At 40.3% G+C, this 21,576-nt stretch overlaps 1 protein-coding gene across 2 annotated transcripts in view; it reads left to right on the top strand.

The window, feature by feature from the left end:
* LOC126100109 (glycogen [starch] synthase) overlaps nucleotides 1-21,576 on the top strand; it is a 123,493-nt gene that overhangs the window by 93,384 nt on the left and 8,533 nt on the right. For both annotated transcript variants that reach the window (XM_049910629.1, XM_049910630.1), the window contains exon 11: nucleotides 7,728-7,939. In XM_049910629.1, the coding sequence (XP_049766586.1) occupies nucleotides 7,728-7,939 (212 nt within the window). The remainder of the gene's footprint in view (nucleotides 1-7,727; nucleotides 7,940-21,576) is intronic.

Raw genomic sequence — 21,576 nt, forward strand, 5'->3', positions numbered from 1 at the left:
TTTCGGGGGTTTATGAAAAATTCTCATACATGTGAGTGCCAACTCCTCTGTGTTCATTCTGTTTATTAGATGATTATACCACCTTTCTAAGAAATGGCAGTACATTCACGTCATCTAAGTTATGAAACACAGAACTTTCCTGTTCGTTTGTTTATTTAGCTCTGATGCCCAGTGAACACTGTTAAGTCTGTATGCAGGTTCCATCACTGGTGTTTGAGTGTTTTTGTCGCCAGTAAATCTAATCCCAACTGCTATGTATAACACTGTAATTTACCAATTTTATTCAGACAATGATTGATTAGAGAGCCTGTGGCTCAAATAAAGGAAATAGTTGATTCGGCCCTCAAAAAATTTCGTAACATGTTGTGACAATGTAACACCTATAATCATTTTGGTGAATGTAGTAAAAAAGTACAGAAATACAGTAGACAGGATCCAGAAAAGGAAGAGGAAAAATTCGTTTCGATGCTCTACACACTGTTGTCAGTGTTGTCCACTAAATCTTGTGTGGTTGTATGTGGTTACGATCAACAATGTAAATTGCTAATCACCATAAAGATGACACATTAATTTTTAGACAGGCCAGTCCAAACTGCTGGAGATTGCATTCATGTGCATGAGGTGTGCTTGCTTTTAGGAATGAATGTGTGTGTTTTCTTTTCCAAAGAAGGCTTTGGCCAAATGTAAATCATAAGCCTTTTTATTGTGCCTGCCAGCAAATCAGTGTGTCATCTTTACATTGAATAGCAATCTGCCCTTTCTCTTATTTTGTTAGTATGTGTACCTGGAGTTTTTATTGTTTGAGGTTACTATAAAGTGTGTTATACTTGTAAGTAAAGAATACTCTTGACTGTATTTCCCCATTTAGGATTTCACAGAACACTTGGAAACATTGGGTGGCTTTTCTGTGCACCCATACCTCTAATTCTTTTGCTGTGAGTTATTACCCCAAAGTTGTCCTGGCCTTCATTTTGGGTTTTCCCTCCTGCTAATCTTGCTATTGTTAAAATTTTGATTGAAAAATTTCCTTATTCTGGGTCTCTCCTTCTGTGATGCCTGTCAATTTCAGATGGTTTCTGTTTGTGCATTTAGCTGCCTCTTTCACAAAATTAAACTATTTGTCTTATACTTCTGTTTGATTTAATTATTTTGTGGGTTTCTGCTCCTGATTTGATGATGATAAACATACAAAACCAACAGAACATTTAGATACTGTTTTATTGATACCAACGTACACTATCAAGCTACATGCAACTACTAGTGGAACAGAACTGCCCTAGTCAAAGAACTTAATCTCATAAAGTATCAAGTTCACTTTCCTGGATCGATAGTAGCCACAATTTTGTTGTGAACGTAAACTTTTAATGTGTTTTCTTATGTCACTGATGTACGCAGGTTGTGAAACTCTACGTACTGTTTGATTTCAAGATTGCTTCCTAATAAGTGATCAGCTATGCATTTTGGTGTAAAGGCGTTTCCTCTAATTTTTGTTCTCTTTTTCCAGTGTTTTGACATCATCACTGTATCATCATCACCACCACCACCACCACCACCACCATTTTTATTTTCACAACATATTACCTCATCTGCTTTGTTTCTGAATGACTTAAAGTTGCTCCTAGTTTCTTTAATAAAGTCATGTTGATTTGTGCAACTTTAATAGTACTTTATGTAGCTTGCTTTCAATTGCCATGTTATCCCAGCATTTACTGCATCCTCTAACATATACCAGCAATGGCATATGATGTGTAGTTTTAATTCCAGGACACCAGTTCTGATGGGGATGACCTGTTTAAACCCACGGCATAGGATTATTGTCTGTGATCAGGTTCCAGTAATTCTGAATTCTTTTGTTGTTGTTGCTGTTGCTGCTGCTGCTGCTGCTGCTGCTGCTGCTGCTGCTTTTTAGTTATATTTTTCCAGTAGTGGCAATGCAAGCCATGACTTCATCATTAACACTACCAAGACAATATATATTCTAGTATCCAGTTTAAAAGTATTAAAGCTGATCTAAGCTCTTCAAATATTTTAGGCATGTTAAGTATATTGCAATATACAACACCATTCTAGTTATCAGCTATTCTTCTAATATTAAATATAAAGCTCAAACAAAATAGCTGTCCACATTCAACACAAGTGACAAATTTCGTATGGAAAATTCTGGCAGAATGCCAATACCTCAGTGGTAAGGGTAACATCTGTCTGGATAGTAGAGGTGTTGAGTTGTCAACACACACAAGCCAGACTGCAAACTTTTCTAGTTTTGAGAAAAATCCTTATTCAAGGCCTGCACGCAAAGTGACTACTATTGGATCGTGCACTACACTTCAGAAGTGACACAGATATGGAACACTACTTTCTTAACATAGAAAGTCTCTGTTAACAGTGGTCAGAATATTGTACCAATAATTCAGGTCCTCAATGATAAAAATCTGCAATTATGAAGTGATTGGAAAACTGCCACGTGAATGTCCTTACCATTGGAAAATCTGTGATTGCTGTGCCTGGGTTCCTCAAACGCATAGACATTGTCTTCTGTGATTGATATCGACATCTTTCCTTCCCGATGAGTGTCATCTGCATCTGGGCAGCCTCGGTCAAATTTTCAGCACCATTTTGCTATGGCTGGTTGTGACATCATTTTTTTTATCTATGTAGCATCAGAATTTCACTGTGAATCTGTTTGCAGCTTAGACTTTTTGTCCACAAGAATTGTACTGTCCCACGTACTTCAACTTTGTAGTGTGTTTCCCATTGCATGGCCATTTCCCTCCCACACACTGACGCACCTCTCATCCATGCGACAGCAGAACTGTCTGTGCAGGAAGTGCAGAATGTGTATTCTCTTATGATAGTGCACCACTCTTGTTGCACAATGGTGTTAGTGTGGGCAGCATGTATATCTTACCTCTGAAGCCCTTCATAATTGTTCCTTGGCTCAAGAAAGGATCTGTCTGAAAGCTAGTAAAGTTTGCAGTCTAGCTTGTGTGCCTGTCAATGACTCAGAGCCTCTACTATCGGGTGAGCTGTTGCCTTTACCCCTAAACTGCTTGAGTGACAAATTGTAATTCATAGCTTCTCTTTCTTATCTTCTCTGGATCACGGTGTCCCGAGTTCGATTCCCGGCCAGGTTGGGAACTTCCTCTGATCGGGGACTGGATGTTTGTGTTGTCATTATCATTTCATCATCATCATCATCATCATCATCATCATCATCATTCATGTCAGTGGCTTAATTGGACTGAGTAAAATAATTGGACGGTGTGAAAAATTGGGACTGTTGGGGCACTGATGACTGTGCAGTTGAGTGCCCAACAAAACCAAACATCACTCTCTTTCTTATCTATATAGTGGGATAGCATCTGGTGTGAAGTTTTTCACGTGAGATCAGTAGACAGTTACAATGTCAGTTTTCAAATAATTGAATAAGAACCTCTTCCACATGCATTTTGTTTCAGAAATATCAGTATAACTAGTGGAACAAAACATGGTTTGCTTCTCATCCCTACATGTAATGCTTCTACCAGAATGTGATGGAAGAATTCATTACCAAACTATTATTTTATACCTAGCCTAGATCTACCAGAACCTCTTTCTGTCCAGTTGTCCACATCATAGATTTATGTGCTCTTATTAGCTGAGAAGCAGGGAGGGGAGGTAACAAAAGCGGACACTCCTGTAACCTTAAAAGTAAGCACTGTGACATACGTATTACATAACTGTAAGTACCACTGAATGAAGCACCTATTCAGAAGAACACACAACAGTATAGTATATCTCATCTCAGTTGCTTACAACATTGAGGTGGCAGTATACCTAAAACCACCTTCTTCAGTGATGTCACTTTTTCCTTAGCTGTGTTTGTCGATTTGTCATCTCCTGTTTCAGTTGCAGATGACAGCGTCAGTTTCAAATTTATCCCAGCAGATTGTATTATATTTTGTTTCCTTGTCAAAGTCTCTCTTCCAGTGATCTTCACATTTTTGATTGACATGACATTCAACCTTCATAGTTGTGTGATGTTACAATAGCAAAAGTGGTGACTGCACGGTCTTGTGGTTAGTGTGCTTGGCAAGTAACATGGAGGTTCTGGGTTTCATTCCCAGTGTAATTTTGACCTGGTGAAAATATCTTTAGAAGATCCAGTCAGCCTTTTTTGGTTAAATGAAAAGCTGCTCGAATATGGAAGCAGTGAAACTGCGGCACAAGTTGCAGAACTGATATCACTTCGAGGGGCTTGTGCCGGGTAGGATTAAACGAGATGTTTAGTTATTAACAACAAAAGTATTGGCTGTTATTTTTTCAAGTGGGAGAGTGAGGTGCTGTAAGATTCCAGATGAGTTTTATATGATTTAGGTCTAGGTGGAACAGCATCAGTAGGAGGAAACCATTTTCTTGAAAATTTCGTCAGTGGAACAAACAGAACGGAGTTGTTGCTCTCTGATTAATGCTAGAAGCTTGTCTCTAAGTATTTTAATTTCTTTATATCCATTTCAAAGCTTTGTTGTTGTAGTCATTTAGAAGTAGTGAACACAGAACAAAACTCTCATCACAGCCTGCATTTACAACAGTGAAACATTGACTGGGAACTACAGGGCTATTACAAATGATTGAAGCGATTTCATAAATTCAGTGTAGTTCAATTCATTGACATATGGTCACGAGACACTACAGATACGTAGAAAAACTCATAAAGTTTTGTTTGGCTGGAGCCGCACTTCAGGTTTCTGCCGCCAGAGCGCTCGAGAGCGCAGTGAGACAAAATGGCGACAGGAGCCGAGAAAGCGTATGTCGTGCTTGAAATGCACTCACATCAGTCAGTCATAACAGTGCAACAACACTTCAGGACGAAGTTCAACAAAGATCCACCAACTGCTAACTCCATTTGGCGATGGTATGCGCAATTTAAAGCTTCTGGATGCCTCTGTAAGGGGAAATAAACGGGCTGGCCTGCAGTGAACGAAGAAACGGTTGAACGCGTGCGGGCAGGTTTCACGCGTAGCGCGCGGAAGTCGACGAATAAAGCAAGCAGGGAGCTAAACGTACCACAGCCGATGGCTTGGAAAATCTTACGGAAAAGACTAAAGCAGAAGCCTTACCGTTTACAATTGCTACAAGCCCTGACACCCGATGACAAAGTCAAACGCTTTGAATTTTCGGCGCGGTTGCAACAGCTCATGGAAGAGGATGCGTTCCGTGAGAAACTTGTTTTCCGTGATGAAGCAACATTTTTTTCTTAATGGTGAAATGAACAGACACAAAGTGCGAATCTGGGCGGTAGAGAATCCTCACGCATTCGTGCAGTAAATTCGCAATTCACCAAAAGTTAACGTGTTTTGTGCAATCTCACGGTTTAAAGTTTAAGGCCCCTTTTTCTTCTGCGATAAAAAACGTTACAGGACACGTGTATCTGGACATGCTGGAAAATTGGCTCATGCCACAACTGGAGACTGACAGCGCCGACTTCATCTTTCAACAGGATGGTGCTCCACCGCACTTCCATCATGATGTTCGGCATTTCTTAAACAGGAGATTGGAAAACCGATGGATCGGTCGCGGTGGAGATCATGATCAGCAATTCATGTCATGGCCTCCACGCTCTCCCGACGTAACCCCATGCGATTTCTTTCTGTGGGATTATGTGAAAGATTCAGTGTTTAAGCCTCCTCTACCAAGAAACGTGCCAGAACTGCGAGCTCGCATCAAGGATGCTTTCGAACTCATGGATGGGAACATGCTGCGCCGAGTGTGGGAGGAACTTGATTATCGACTTGATGTCTGCCGAATCACTAAAGGGGCACATATCGAACATTTGTGAATGCCTAAAAAAACTTTTTGAGTTTTTGTATGTGTGTGCAAAGCATTGTGAAAATATCTCAAATAATAAAGTTATTGTAGAGCTGTGAAATCGCTTCAATCATTTGTAATAACCCTGTATTGTTCGACAATACTCTTCACACACAGTCCCTTTGCCATCATTTATTCATAGTATAATGTGTATGAATCCATGGTTTCTCTAAACATCACTTAGATATCATTTATTCATAGTATAACATGTTTGAATCCATGGTTTTTCTCACTTTAATTCTGGAGTTCCATTTTTTCATAAAAGAATCTAATGTGATGTGCTTTTTATGCGAGTACCTTCTCATCTGCACATAATGACTTTGTAATTCTGGAACTTTTTAAAACCAAAACAAAGACACAGAACAGTTTTTCTGTTCTGTTGCTAACCTGAAAATGCAGCTCTGTCTGAGGAAGGGTATGAAGTTTTTGCAAAGGTCATATTTCCTTGTATCGTTAATAATATTCTGTAAATTGCTGCCTAATAATATATTTATATGTATCATCAATTAAATATTTATTGTGTGTGTTTTGCTTCTTCTTTCTTCCTACTTCCCCCAACACTGTCGTGTCGTGTCGTCCCCCCCCCTCCCCCCCCCCCCCCTTGCGCACACACACACACACACACACACACACACACACACACACACACAGAGAGAGAGAGAGAGAGAGAGAGAGAGAGAGAGAGAGAGAGAGAGAGAGAGAGACTTTACGGTCACCTGTCAACATTTTCTTCCAGCTGCAATCACTCGTTGTTTTTAAAATTAATTTTTGCTTTGTAATTAATATATGCCTACTTCCGTAGCTGAGTGGTCACTGTGTCTGACTGCAGGGCAGTACAATCAGGGATTTTTCTACAGTGGTAGGACTGGAATGGGGAGAACTCAGTCTCTTGAGGCTATCAAGCAGCTGCTTGAGTGAGGAGCAGCAGCTCCGAGGTCTGTAAAAACTGTTGGCAGTCAGGAGTGTGGGGTGCTCACCGTACATCCCTCCACACTGCATCCAAATGGCACTGCATAGCAGAGGATGACACCACAGACAGTCATCATCGGCTGTCCTCTGGGCACGATTGTCTAGTTAACTACTTTTTGTAATCAGTTTATCTGTTGTAGACTTCCCACATAATCTCTACTACTATTATTCACTTCTTTTATATATGATATCTGCTTTTCCTCCAATGCTGTTTCATTTCCACATTCTTTTTCTGTATTTTCAAAATAATTGTGTGAAAAATATGACTCGCTGATAAATTACTGTATATTTAAGACAGTAGTTCTAAAAAAATTATGCACCATGATATATCTTAATAAAGTAAGCTGGGTGAAAGGACTTGTTTACTAACATATTTAATTTCAACCTGATTGACATGTACCTTACCTCCACTGTGGATTAAGTAATTTTTTTGTAGAATTTCTCTTTTCATTCAGTGCTGAAACTTTTTCTTTTTCAGTTGTATCTTACTGAATCCAAATTCAGTTCGTCTGGGGCAAATACTGGTTACTACAGTTCATAACATCTATTAATTGTGAACATTTGCCACACAGTTTCTCTGCAGAATAATAATCATTGCAGAATGATAATCGCTGCAATATATCTTGTATTGTCGAACATAACAGAATCGGTGCTGTCTGTTGAATTACTGATAAAGTTGCACATCATGCTGTAAAATATAGGAACTGTAGAGGTAAATCAAATACCTTGAGAAGTTCTTACACTCACAGACTTGCACACACTGTTGTCTTTATGGAACTGACAGTAGCTGATTTTTCCACCTTCCAATGTGAAGAGTATGGGTGTTTCCTTGATCTTCATCTCTAGTGATTTTTGTGTAAAAAACACAACTTTTTGTACAGGTGCTTTACAGCTTCCATTTTTTATTCCAGGTTTTGGCTGCTTCATGCAGGAACACATCGCAGACCCCATGAGCTACGGTATTTATGTCGTAGATAGGCGCTATATATCTCTTGAAGGCTCCGTGCAGCAATTGGCAAGCTACATGTATGATTTTGCACGACTGAATCGAAGACAGCGAATCATTCAGCGAAACCGAACAGAACGACTGAGTGATCTACTCGACTGGAGAAATCTCGGAATAGTGAGTATTCTAAATCAAACACTGATATAGTGGACAATTTCATGCTACAAAATTCCCCACTATGGAAAAATGATCAAATACAGATAGAAAGCACTTGTGGTAGTAGGTGTCAGCATGCACTTGTGGTAGTACGTGTCAGCATGGAATGAGTGGCACAATTATTAACGTATTAAGTAGGAAAGGTGGTGAGTTAATTCCATGCTGCATGTAGTAGGGGAGACTGGGTGTGGATTTCCCCACAGAATTTTGAGTGTTCCCCCTCCCCCCCCCCCCCTCCCCACCCAAGATTTTGAAAGTGATGAGTTTTTCAAGATGGTTAACAAAGCATAACTGGGTATGTATACTTCTAACTCAGAATTACATTTAAGAGTGTGAAATAATTTTATATAGGTTCAAGTTGAACACAATGATGAGTGCACAAAACACAGTATTAAATCTTTCAAAATAAGTTTTGTTGGCAATAAATAAAATTACAGTCTTTCTTGCACCAATTAACATGGTAAAACAATTTTGTTGGCAGTGAACAAATTTTTTGTCGAACTTCAACCATTTAGCATAATGTGGCTTACATATAAGTTTTAGTGTCAGTTTAAGGCCTATTCATCAGTGCTATCAGGTTTGCAATTTATGCACAGAAAAAGTATTGTTTCCATTGGCACAATTGTCATGAGCCCACATTTTACATCAAGGGCACTGGAGCCCTTCTTGATTTCATTTTATTGGTTGTATCTTTTAAAGTAGTAAATACAAAGACAATTTTCACCCTTGTCATCAGACTGCTGCAGATTATAACAGAAAGGAATAAGAACTGGATGGGACAATCATTGAGATGGGATTGGTTGCTAACAGATGCTTTGGAAGGACAAGTTTATGAGAGGAGATAGAGATGGAGGAGGAAATCATAGATGACGTAAGGGAAACAGAAAGTATGCAGATCAGAAGAGGATGGCTGAAGACCAGAGAATGTGGAGAGTTAACACTAATGAGGACATCCGAAGTAAGCGTATCCATGTTTTTTGTCGGTCTTGCTTTTCACAATTTCTTGCCCTTATCAGTCCTCTCTCTTGTAGAATTAATTCTTTCTTGTTGAGATGAGATTCAAAAAGATTCTTATCAGTTTCTACCCTTTATTTTCCTGAGGATTCATTATTTTATTTCTTAGAGGGGATTTCCAACTACTGTTTTCTTAGTTTCCTCAACTGGGGTATCAGATAGGATGACAATACACATTAGGATATAATGTGCCCCATTGCCATGTTTCACTTAGTTTCTTGGACTACAGTAGTAACTTCCAGGCATTAAAATTCAACAAATGTACCCTGTAACGTAGAATCATCTCCTGTAAATGGCGATCAATGTATTTATCTAGTTTGATGTAGAAAACAGCCAAAGTTGCAGGATTCAGTTTTTCTTCACACTGAGACTGGTGCTGTGAAGATTGAAAGAGCCATGAATAGATGGCAGTAGTTATCTTCCATTGCCAGTAGTGCTCTAGCAAGAACAGTTCCTGAGAAAAGTGCTCCGCATAAACATGTGTCGGTCTCCCCTACTCGTTTGTTTGCTGTCAAAACTATTTGGAGCGAGTCACTGTACTGACCTTGTGTTTATAATTTAATTGCATGTATGACTACCATACTCACTTGGTTATAAGGATTAAACGAAAGACAAGGTTTTTTTTCCTCAAAATCATCAGTTGAAAAATACATGGTTGATTATAGTCACAGATTAAATACTGCTGCTGAGGTGGTGAGTTTGTTGTTTAATAGAAATGTTTTAGGAAAGTTCTAGCAGAGTAGGATTAAAGAAGACCACTCACCAAAATGCAGAAGCACTGAGTTGTCAATAGGCACTCACAAAAGAAGGAAAACTTGCTTACTTTCAGAGTGTGCACACTTGTGCCATTCTCCACACGCAACCCCCCCCCCCCCCCTGCCCCACACACACACACACACACACACACACACACACACACACACACACACATCAGCTCGTTGTGGTGACGGGTGGGGTGAGTAGAGAGAGGTGAAGGCGGGAGGCAGGGAGGGGGGACTGGGGGTCAGTGGATGGCAGCTGGGAGGGAGGCCAGTGTGCTGGCTAAGAATGTGGGAGGGAAGGGTAACAGGTATAGTTGTAGCAAACAGTTGGCAGCAGCACATGCAGGAGTTGATGTGGGGGCATAAGTCAGAAGGGGGTGACTGTACAGAGGATGAGGAAACTGTTTGGTGGAGGATGTGGGAACATAAAAGTAGGTTATCTGAGATTGAAGCTAGGATGACTATGGGAGTGGAGGTTGTGTCGTAAGGATAATTAGCGTTCAGAGAAGCTGCTGGTGGAGGGAAGGATTCAGATCCCTCAGGTTGTGAAGCAGTTTCTGAAATTCACACTGTTGTGCTCAGCTGCATGTTTTGCCACTGGTGGCCAACTTTGTTCTTGATGATAATTTGGCAGTGGCCATTTGTCCTGATGGACAGCTGGTTGGTGTCATACGAACATAAAAGGCTGTGCAGTGTTTGCAGCAGATTCGTATATGATGTGGCTGCTTTCACGGGTGGCCCAGCCTATAATGGTGTAGGAGTGTAGGATATGCCTGTAACAGGATTGCAGAACTAGATGCTCATTGGATGGATCAGGCAGGGTTTGTGCCTTGGTCTGATCCAACCGTGCCACAGGAATATGATCGCTGTGGCAGACCAAGGTGCAAGAACTGCCCAGTGAACACACTCGGCACCTCCTATTGCAGTCCTGTCACAGTCATACACTGTCAGAGGCCAGGCCACTTGTGAAAGCAGCCACATCATACACCAGCTGAGCTCACTGCCAACACTGCACAGCCTTTTATGTTGGTATGTCTACCAACCAGCCGTCCACTAGAATCGGTGGCCACTTTCAAACTGCTGCCAGGAACAAAGTTGACCACTTGCAAACTGGAGTTATCTGTATGACACATCCTCTGCTCCCATATTCATCCTGGCCCGAATCTCAGGTAATCCACTGTCCCTGCATCCTCCACCCAAGTTTCCCCTTTGTCCATCCTGTCATCACCTCTCAATTCGTGTCCCCGTATCACATTCGTTGTGAGCTGCTTCTCATTGGCCACTACTACAACTGTACTTGCCACCAGTGGTGGCTAGGGAGTATACATTCTGGATATTGACAAATTTTTAGATTCAGATAAATCTGAGAGTGTGAAACTAATAGCCTTTGCTGTCTAACAAGTTTATACAACTACAGCCAATAATAATAATAATAATAATAATAATAATAATAATTATTATTATTATTATTATTATTATTATTATTATTATTATTATTATTATTATTATTATTCACTTATCTGACAAAAGAAAGAATTATTTTTGTGGAATTTTGTTATTTTGTACATAACGAAGTACAGTTTAGGGTGATGATGAAATAATGTGCGAGCTTTCGCAATTCTGTACAAATGTACAAGATCTCTAGCAGATGAATTAGTTCACAAATTTACTTCTGGGCTGAAAATCAGATATTCTTATACTGCACCCACACAAGAACTTGTGCTAACTCTACACTTACTTGTTAAATGTTCACTTGTAGTCACGCTTACGTGATTTTGTTACTCTCTCAATCAAAATATTTGTTCTAGGTGGCCCTAGTTCCATTGTGGCTAACCTTCCCAGAATGAGATTCTCACTCTGCATCAGAGTGTGCACTGATATAAAACTTCCTGGCAGATTAAAGCTGTGTGCCAGACTGAGACTTGAACTTGGGATTTCTGTCTTTTGTGGGAAAGTGCTCTACCGACTAAGCTACACAAGCATGACTCGTGACCCATCCTTACAGATTTGAGTTTCTGTTAAAATTTAAAATAGATTCAACATACTTCACGTTTACACTGCACACAAAAGCAGATTCCCGCACAGAAAACATCTAACTCCAAACACAAAGTGCCATTTCTGGAAATGATTAAACTCTAGTAGTAATGTCTACCAACATGGTCACTTGATTAGGATGCAGATGAGGCACTAAAGATCCAAAAGGGCCTAAAGCATGCTGCCATTGATTCCACATTCAAGTGAATATCAGAGAAACCAGTGATACAGGTTTTAGTGAATTTTCATATTTACAGTGTGGGCCTACCTCACAGATAAACCTGACTCACAATAAGATCAACAGATTTCAGAAGTGAATAAGTGCTACAATCTCACAATCGACAGTGATTTACTTTGTGCACTCATGATTCTCAGTGCCTCAAATGGATTACTGTATGATAAAATTCATAACTTAATATACTATAACTCATTCAGAAACACACACAATAGGTTTACTGTCTGTACAATTTTAACATATAGTGATGTCCGATCTAATTTTACTATATAATGAGTGAATTTGCACATCTGAGAAGTATGCGATTATGTAGCAGGGTTTATGCCAATCGAATAGGGATAAAAGTCTGCCACTGTGTGCTACCACCCAGTGGCACTGACATTAACTTCTAGTTGAGTGGCAAGGGCACATGAACTATGCATGTTGTTTATCAAATCTGTATGTATTTGGACTATAAGGCAGTTATGTTATGCATGTCATGCATGTCATGCATGTGCAAAAGTTCCTTAAAATGTGCACAACTGAAGGTGTGCTTGCGATCCTGATGGCAAGTTTCCTGGAGCCTAGAGAAGTAGTAGTGTAGTAGATTTAAGTGCTGTATCCTCCAGATTTCAGCAACTGTCTAACATTTAACAGCATTCAAAGAAAAATTACCAATAAATCCTCAAGATGTTGAAAGTTAGCATGTTCATGTGCTCTTGTGTCCTTACACAGCAGCTGCCACTGTTTGCCATCCCTCCCTCCCTTATTCCTAGCTGCCAAACCGGTCTGCCTCTGAGCTGGTAGCCACCCGCCCTGTGTCCCTCTCCCCGCTTACCTCTCACCACTCACCTCTCCCTCCCCCTCGCCTCCCCTCTGTTGTCTATAGGGAGCCTGCAGTGTAGTGAAATGCAGAAAGGCCAACAGGGGACGACAATTACTGCAGGTACTGGCAGCTGAACTAGAATGTAAATAAATGTAACATAATGTGCAGAAATATGGGAAATAATCCACAACAGTTGGATTACACTGTTACTGACAAATAACTCAAAACAGTAACTAATGTAAAATATTCGATGAGATTTTGGTATTGCAGCCGGATCACGTTGACTTCTTGCCATGATATTTCAGCTGGCAATCGTCCAGCCATCTTCAGGTGAGTGTCCGTTACTGGAGACTGCAAGTTCCTGGAGTCAACTTTATAGCAAAAAATAGGAGCGAAAACGTATGCGCATTGGCCTCCATAACAGGAGCATCCTCTATCGAAATCCGCGCCCTCTGGAGCTACTGTTCTATCTGTGGAGTGCAGGTGCATGCATAAAAATGAAAACTGCATGTCCACGCTCTGTCGGAATGCGCGCCCGTGCATCCACTGTATTACCACAGGACACGCTATGGATTTTTCTGTCACGAAAATCTTGGCCCCAACAAAAACTTTCTAGGATTCAGTAATTAAAGAATCTGTGGAGATACGCCTAGTGCAAAATCTTATTAATCATGATGGTGGTTTTCAACTGGACAAGGCTTGGGACCCAGTGATCTCTCTAATTTCCTCTGAGAGAAGACATTTTATTGATAATGACACATCTGGCGACATCTGACGTCTGTTTTTAGCAACGCGGGTGCACATTCTGACAGGGCGGACATGTAGGGGATTGTAGTGGTGCTACAAGTTCCCCAGACCCCACTCAGCATGAGGTGACTTAGAATATAAATGTAGATTTATATCTACATGTCCATTGGTGCTGCTCTTCTGTGGTTTAATGTGACAAGTTGATGTACGTACCAGTGCCAAACTGCGCTATGAACATTTTGTGTAAAAAAATAGTTCAATGTGATATGCTGGTACATTCTATTCCTGTGTAAACCCATGATTAATTTACTATGCAGATTTGTAAAACTAGTTTTAACAAGGAAATACAGTGCTTATGAATGCATGTCCGTGTAACATATTGTCTTCTTCAATATGTGAAAGTTGTGTCCTGAAAATTTAGCCAGACCAATTTTTTAGACCACATGTAAACTGACTGCCATAAATGAAATTGCTTACAGGACAAAGAACTGACAACAGTCAAACATGTGCTGCCAAAATTTGAGAAAAATCATTTGTATTGTTTGATATCAGAATGATACCTGAAACTATAGTTACAGAACAATATGAGAGTAATGAAAATGAAAACTACTGCAATATACTACCTAATAATGGTTAAAGCAGAAATAAGTTACTGATAGAATCTACTCATTCAATCAGAATTGTGTAATAGGAATTCTGAAAATACAGGACACTGTAACAACAAGAAATAATTTTGGTTCAGAACAAATTCAGAGAATGTAAAGGTAGGGAATGGAATATTTAATAGACCTAAATACTAAATATTAACCTTACACTTCCTCAAAAAATGTAATTTTTTATGAAGAGTAATTTAAAAATACTACACTCATCTCACAGATGTAATACGAATTAACGTTCACATCACCAGAGGCTAAAAACATAGCAAAAGTAATTATTCAAGAATCTGATATTTGCAGTATGGCTGAAATACTTGTTGACATAGGATATTGAACTAGACAAAATTGTTTCACCATCTCCAGTGATTTTATAAAAATATATGCGCGCCAAAGCAGTTTGTCTGATAATATGCTAAGTAAAGTTCACATCTTTAAATTATTACTACTTTTTGGAGATGACGTCCATCTATGTACTTAAATAAATAATAATAAAAAAAACCGTTTGTTTCTATGCCATATGCATTTCACTTCCTTTTGTTTATGAAACATCCTTAATGACTTTGTAAATGTAAAGAAACAAAACACGCATATCATAGAAACATTCTTTTATGTGGTCAGGCAGAGGAGGGGGTTTTGTGGTGGTGGTAAAATAATATATCAGTGTGACAAACTCGTGATATTTTTTAAGGATGAAGCTGTTCATTCTCCTATCAATTATGTGTGACATTGTACTAATGTAGTCTCTGTTCTTGTTTCTTCCTTGTCTGACCACATAACTTTTTAGTAACACTGTTCATTGGGAAGTAGGCATTTTTTATTGTACCATATAAATAACTACTGACGGGAATATTACACTGTGTAGCACTGCTCACAATTAATAAGTGATCAGTCCCACACTGTGAATAGATTTGAACAGTTTTATTAATCCAAACAGAAGGAAAACAATCAGTTGCTATAGGTGACTTGTCAATAAACAGCAAGAAGATAAAAGAATAAACATAAACTGAGTGAGTTAAAACTGCAGGGAATAAGTAATAAACAGTAACATAGTGCTCCAAGTTCAAAATGGTTCAAATGGCTCTGAGCACTATGGGACTTAACATCTGTGGTCATCAGTCACGTAGAACTACTTAAACCTAACTAACCTAAGGACATCACACACATCCGTGCCCGAGGCAGGATTCGAACCTGCGACCGCAGCTGTCGCGCGGTTCTGGACTGAGCACCTAGAACCGCTCGGCCACCGTGGCCGGCAGTGCTCCAGGTGACGGACACAAACTTGGTGACAGCAGCTGACATGTGTAGTGGGTCACAAAGCGTCTTCTCTGAACCGGGACTAGAACTAGACATGTCATGCAGAGTAGGTGGTGCATGTAGGTCCTGCAGTGACTCAATGTGGTGGCGGGGTTAGAAGTCGAGATGTCGCATCTGCCTTGTGTGCAGCTCTTGACCAAAAGGTGGGTGATGCCTCCATCCAATTCTGACAGTAGGCAGGCATTGACTAACTCCCCTGGCAGGTGTAAAGTCTTGGCATAAACAAATTCTGCTGCTGAAGACTCTATATCTAGTTTTTACATGGCTCTTGGGCCCAGTAAGACTGTGAGCAGTGCGGACAAATTAGTGCAGTCTTCAGCATCCAGTACTGATATTCCACCATTCTGTTGCTGGCCAGATGATAACTGGTTGTCATGTGGTGGACATAGCCACAGAGCTTTGCCAACTGTGTGAACAAGTCTGACTCGAACTTTCCGCCTCTGTCAGCAGTGATATGGAACAGACAGCCGGTCATTGCCAGTCAGCTCGACATGAAAGTGGTAACTAGTGTTTCTGCAGAGGTGATATCTGTACGTACTGACTCAGGCCATTACATATATCTCTGTTATTGTGAATATAGAATGCTGGCATCTAACAGAGGAAATGGTCCCACCACGTCAGTGTAAATGTTTGTGAAGTGTGAAGAAGTGTCTGGGAACTTTCCAGTCAGATATAAATGTGACAAGCTGGTAATGCTGGCAAGTTCTTGTCCATTCGTGGCACTCTCTCTATATCCTGGTTGCACAAACCATTAAGATACCACCTTGAATATTGACCGGTTTCCAGAGTGACGACGATTATTTAAAGCCACGAACGTCAGCCTGCAAAATGCAACAGGGACAAAAGGAAGTGATCTGCCATGTGACACCTCACAAAACAATTTAATGTTCTTGCCAGGCATGTTGATTAACTGTATCTTAAGTGCCGCAGTGTCATCATACAGAATGATGGGTTGTAGTAGTAGTAGTAGTAATAGTAGTAGTAGTGACTATGTATATGAAAGTAAACATATTTTTCTTTTATGAATGTCAGTCTTATTGCTAGTTGGGAATTTTCTCGTTATGTTCTTGCAGCTTGTGAGCTATTCTCATCAAGCAGGGACATAAGACAATAGCATGGGGGTGAAAGAGAGATAGAAGAGGTAGAAAGGTTAGAGGAAGAGAAGTAGAATGGTAAAATTCAAAGCGATGATGGATGGAGAGGAGAAAGAAAGAGATGAGAGGGGCACAACAATGGTTGCTATACCGTCCCTAATATGTAAGTTTTGAGTTCCCTCTTGAATGTTGAGTGGTTCTGGATAAGACGCAGATCACAGGGGAGTGCGTTCCATAGTCGTATGGCTGAGATGGAGAATGACACGGAGAAAGATTCTGTGTTATGTAAAGGTACAGCCAAGATGCTAGACGTATCCGATCTGGTATTGCGGCTGTGGAATGATGATTGGTGTTTAATGTGAGAATATAACTATTGGGGACACCAGTGGCTAAGAAATCGATGAAGTAAGCACATTGTGTGGAGATTGCGTGCCTTATGTGGGCGTATCCAACCTAGCTGGGAGTATGAAAGACTGATATGATCATACAACCGTATATTGCACGCGTATCTAACGCAAGCATTCATCACTAGCTCGAGGCATCTCGAATTTTCACTATTTGTGCCGTGTTGAACTACATCACAGTAGTAAAGATTAGGCAAGACTAGTGTTTGGACTAATTTTTGTTTAACATGGGTTGGAAATATTTTTCTAAATTTTTGTATTGGATGTAGGGAGGAGAGCGATTTCCGGCAAGCTGTGACTGTTTGTTCTTCCCAGTTTAGATGTTCATCCAAGATTATTACAAGGTCTTTTACTGTTTTTTGGTATGGTAGTTGGGTACCATTGAGGAGTATTTGAAGGACTGTTTCACAAAAGCACCGTCTGATTAACTTTGGATGAGATATAAGTATGACCTGGAATTTCTTGGGGTTTAGTTTCAGACCTAGGTTCTGTGCCCATTGAGGAACAGAGCAAAGATCTGGGTTCATACTCGCTACTGCATCAGCAATGTTCTTGGGGCTTGCACTTTGTACAGTTGGATGTCGTCGGCATATAGATGGTAGTTGCAGGAGTGAATCACTGAAGGAATATCATTAACGTACAGTGAGAAGAGTAATGGACCAAGGACGGAGCCTTGGGGAACTCCAGAGCGCACGTTTTTCCATGATGACTTTTCAGACCCACAAATGACTTGTTGACTTCTGTTTTTGAGGTAGCTGTCAAACCAGTGTATTGTTTGAGAAATTCAGCAGTTTCATTTTAATTAGTAATATATCAAAGTCAACTGTATCAAAAGCCTTGCTAAAGTCAAGCAGTGTTAGGATGGTAGCTTCACATCTGTGCATAGCATATTTAATGTCATCAGTTACTTTGATTAATGCAGTTGCTGTACTATGGTGCTTCCGAAAGCCTGACTGATATTTGTCATGCATGTTATGAGTTTTGAGGTAATCCATCAGCTGTTCATGGATGATGTATTCTAGGGCTTTAGATATTGCAGGTAGTATGCTGATCGGCCTGTAGTCACGTGGCGACTTAGGGTTGTCAGTCTTGGGTATAGGTTGAATTAAACTTTGCTTCCACTCAGTAGGATATGTACTACTGACAAGAGACAGGTTGAAGATGTCTGTGATAACTGGAATAATAGTGTCTACGACATTCTTAATCATGCCAATGCTCACTCCATCATTTCCTATTGCCTCGGAAGAGAGTGGCTGCTGACACTTTAGACCACGAGTTATGGTACAGATCAATATATTACATTTTTACCATGAAATTTTGATTTGGGCTATGTCAGTCATACCATTGTGGAAGTAATATAAGTGTATGTTATTTGAATTTCAAATCATTTTAAAAGTATTGTCATTAAATTCCTTATTTGTGGTACCGACAATGCTAGGTATTATATGAAGTGCAAATATACGTAAATCAGTTACAAAAATGCACATCATGGTAAAAAATATAACTATTGGAATTTCAGGCCAATTAGCTCACCACCAAAAGTTTATAATCTACATCTACATCTACATCTATACTCCGCGAGCCACCTTACGGTGTGTGGCGGAGGGTACTTATTGTACCACTATCTGATCCCCCCCTTCCCTGTTCCATTCACGAATTGTGCGTGGGAAGAACGACTGCTTGTAAGTCTCCGTATTTGCTCTAATTTCTTGGATCTTTTCGTTGTGATCATTACGCGAGATATATGTGGGCGGTAGTAATATGTTGCCCATCTCTTCCCGGAATGTGCTCTCTCGTAACTTCGATAATAAACCTCTCCGTATTGCGTAACGCCTTTCTTGAAGTGTCCGCCACTGGAGCTTGTTCAGCATCTCCGTAACGCTCTCGCGCTGACTAAATGTCCCCATGACGAATCGCGCTGCTTTTCGCTGGATCATGTCTATCTCTTCTATTAATCCAACCTGGTAAGGGTCCCATACTGATGAGCAATACTCAAGAATCGGACGAACAAGCGTTTTGTAAGCTACTTCTTTCGTCGATGAGTCACATTTTCTTAGAATTCTTCCTATGAATCTCAACCTGGCGCCTGCTTTTCCCACTATTTGTTTTATGTGATCATTCCACTTCAGATCGCTCCGGATAGTAACTCCTAAGTATTTTACGGTCGTTACCGCTTCCAATGATTTACCACCTATGGCATAATCGTACTGGAATGGATTTCTGCCCCTATGTATGCGCATTATATTACATTTATCTACGTTTAGGGAAAGCTGCCAGCTGTCGCACCATGCATTAATCCTCTGCAGGTCTTCCTGGAGTACGTACGAGTCTTCTGATGTTGCTACTTTCTTGTAGACAACCGTGTCATCTGCAAATAGCCTCACGGAGCTACCGATGTTGTCAACTAAGTCATTTATGTATATTGTAAACAATAAAGGTCCTATCACGCTTCCTTGCGGTACTCCCGAAATTACCTCTACATCTGCAGATTTTGAACCGTTAAGAATGACATGTTGTATTCTTTCTTCTAGGAAATCCTGAATCCAATCACAAACCTGGTCCGATATTCCGTAAGCTCGTATTTTTTTCATTAAACGTAAGTGCGGAACCGTATCAAATGCCTTCCTGAAGTCCAGGAATACGGTATCAATCTGCTCGCCAGTGTCTACGGCACTGTGAATTTCTTGGGCAAATAGGGCGAGCTGAGTTTCACATGATCTCTGTTTGCGGAATCCATGTTGGTTATGATGAAGGAGATTTGTATTATCTAAGAACGTCATAATACGAGAACACAAAACATGTTCCATTATTCTACAACAGATTGACGTAAGCAAAATAGGCCTATAATTATTCGCATCTGATTTATGACCCTTCTTGAAAATGGGAACGACCTGCGCTTTCTTCCAGTCGCTAGGTACTTTACGTTCTTCCAGCGATCTACGATAAATTGCTGATAGAAAGGGGGCAAGTTCTTTAGCATAATCACTGTAGAATCTTAAGGGTATCTCGTCTGGTCCGGATGCTTTTCCGCTACTAAGTGATAGCAGTTGTTTTTCAATTCCGATATCGTTTATTTCAATATTTCCCATTTTGGCGTCCGTGCGACGGCTGAAGTCAGGGACCGTGTTACGATTTTCCGCAGTGAAACAGTTTCGGAACACTGAATTCAGTATTTCTGCCTTTCTTCGGTCGTCCTCTGTTTCGGTGCCATCGTGGTCAACGAGTGACTGAATAGGGGATTTAGATCCGCTTACCGATTTTACATATGACCAAAACTTTTTAGGGTTCTTGTTTAGATTGTTTGCCAATGTTTTATGTTCGAATTCGTTGAATGCTTCTCTCATTGCTCTCTTTACGCTATTTTTGGCTTCGTTCAGCTTTTCCTTATCAGCTATGATTCGACTACTCTTAAACCTATGATGAAGCTTTCTTTGTTTCCGTAGTACCTTTCGTACATGATTGTTATACCACGGTGGATCTTTCCCCTCGCTTTGGACCTTAGTCGGTACGAACTTATCTAAGGCGTACTGGACGATGTTTCTGAATTTTTTCCATTTTTGTTCCACATCCTCTTCCTCAGAAATGAACGTTTGATGGTGGTCACTCAGATATTCTGCGATTTGTGCCCTATCACTCTTGTTAAGCAAATATATTTTCCTTCCTTTCTTGGCATTTCTTATTACACTTGTAGTCATTGATGCAACCACTGACTTATGATCACTGATACCCTCTTCTACATTCACGGAGTCGAAAAGTTCCGGTCTATTTGTTGCTATGAGGTCTAAAACGTTAGCTTCACGAGTTGGTTCTCTAACTATCTGCTCGAAGTAATTCTCGGACAAGGCAGTCAGGATAATGTCACAAGAGTCTCTGTCCCTGGCTCCAGTTCTGATTGTGTGACTATCCCATTCTATACCTGGTAGATTGAAGTCTCCCCCTATTACAATAGTATGATCACGAAACTTCTTCACGACGTTCTGCAGGTTCTCTCTGAGGCGCTCAACTACTACGGTTGCTGATGCAGGTGGTCTATAGAAGCATCCGACTATCATATCTGACCCACCTTTGATACTTAGCTTAACCCAGATTATTTCACATTCGCATTCGCTAATAACTTCACTGGATATTATTGAATTCTTTACTGCTATAAATACTCCTCCACCATTGGCGTTTATCCTATCCTTGCGGTATATATTCCATTCTGTGTCTAGGATTTCGTTACTGTTCACTTCCGGTTTTAACCAACTTTCCGTTCCTAATACTATATGCGCACTATTTCCTTCAATAAGAGATACTAATTCAGGAACCTTGCCCTGGATACTCCTGGTGTATACAACATATTCTGAATACAGTGGTATTAGCTATAAGATAACTGAAACCTAGATCTTCAATAAAACTGGATTACTATGAGAGTCATTGCTGTAAATACCTACCTTGTTTTCCAAGTCATTGTACAGTCACTGTGCACACCAGTCCCCTATGAAGTCCAATCTGATATAAATCAGTTCTGCTTGTGAATGGATACAATACCATT

The sequence above is a fragment of the Schistocerca cancellata genome, chromosome 9, assembly GCF_023864275.1.
Source record: "Schistocerca cancellata isolate TAMUIC-IGC-003103 chromosome 9, iqSchCanc2.1, whole genome shotgun sequence".
Lineage (NCBI taxonomy): Eukaryota > Metazoa > Arthropoda > Insecta > Orthoptera > Acrididae > Schistocerca > Schistocerca cancellata.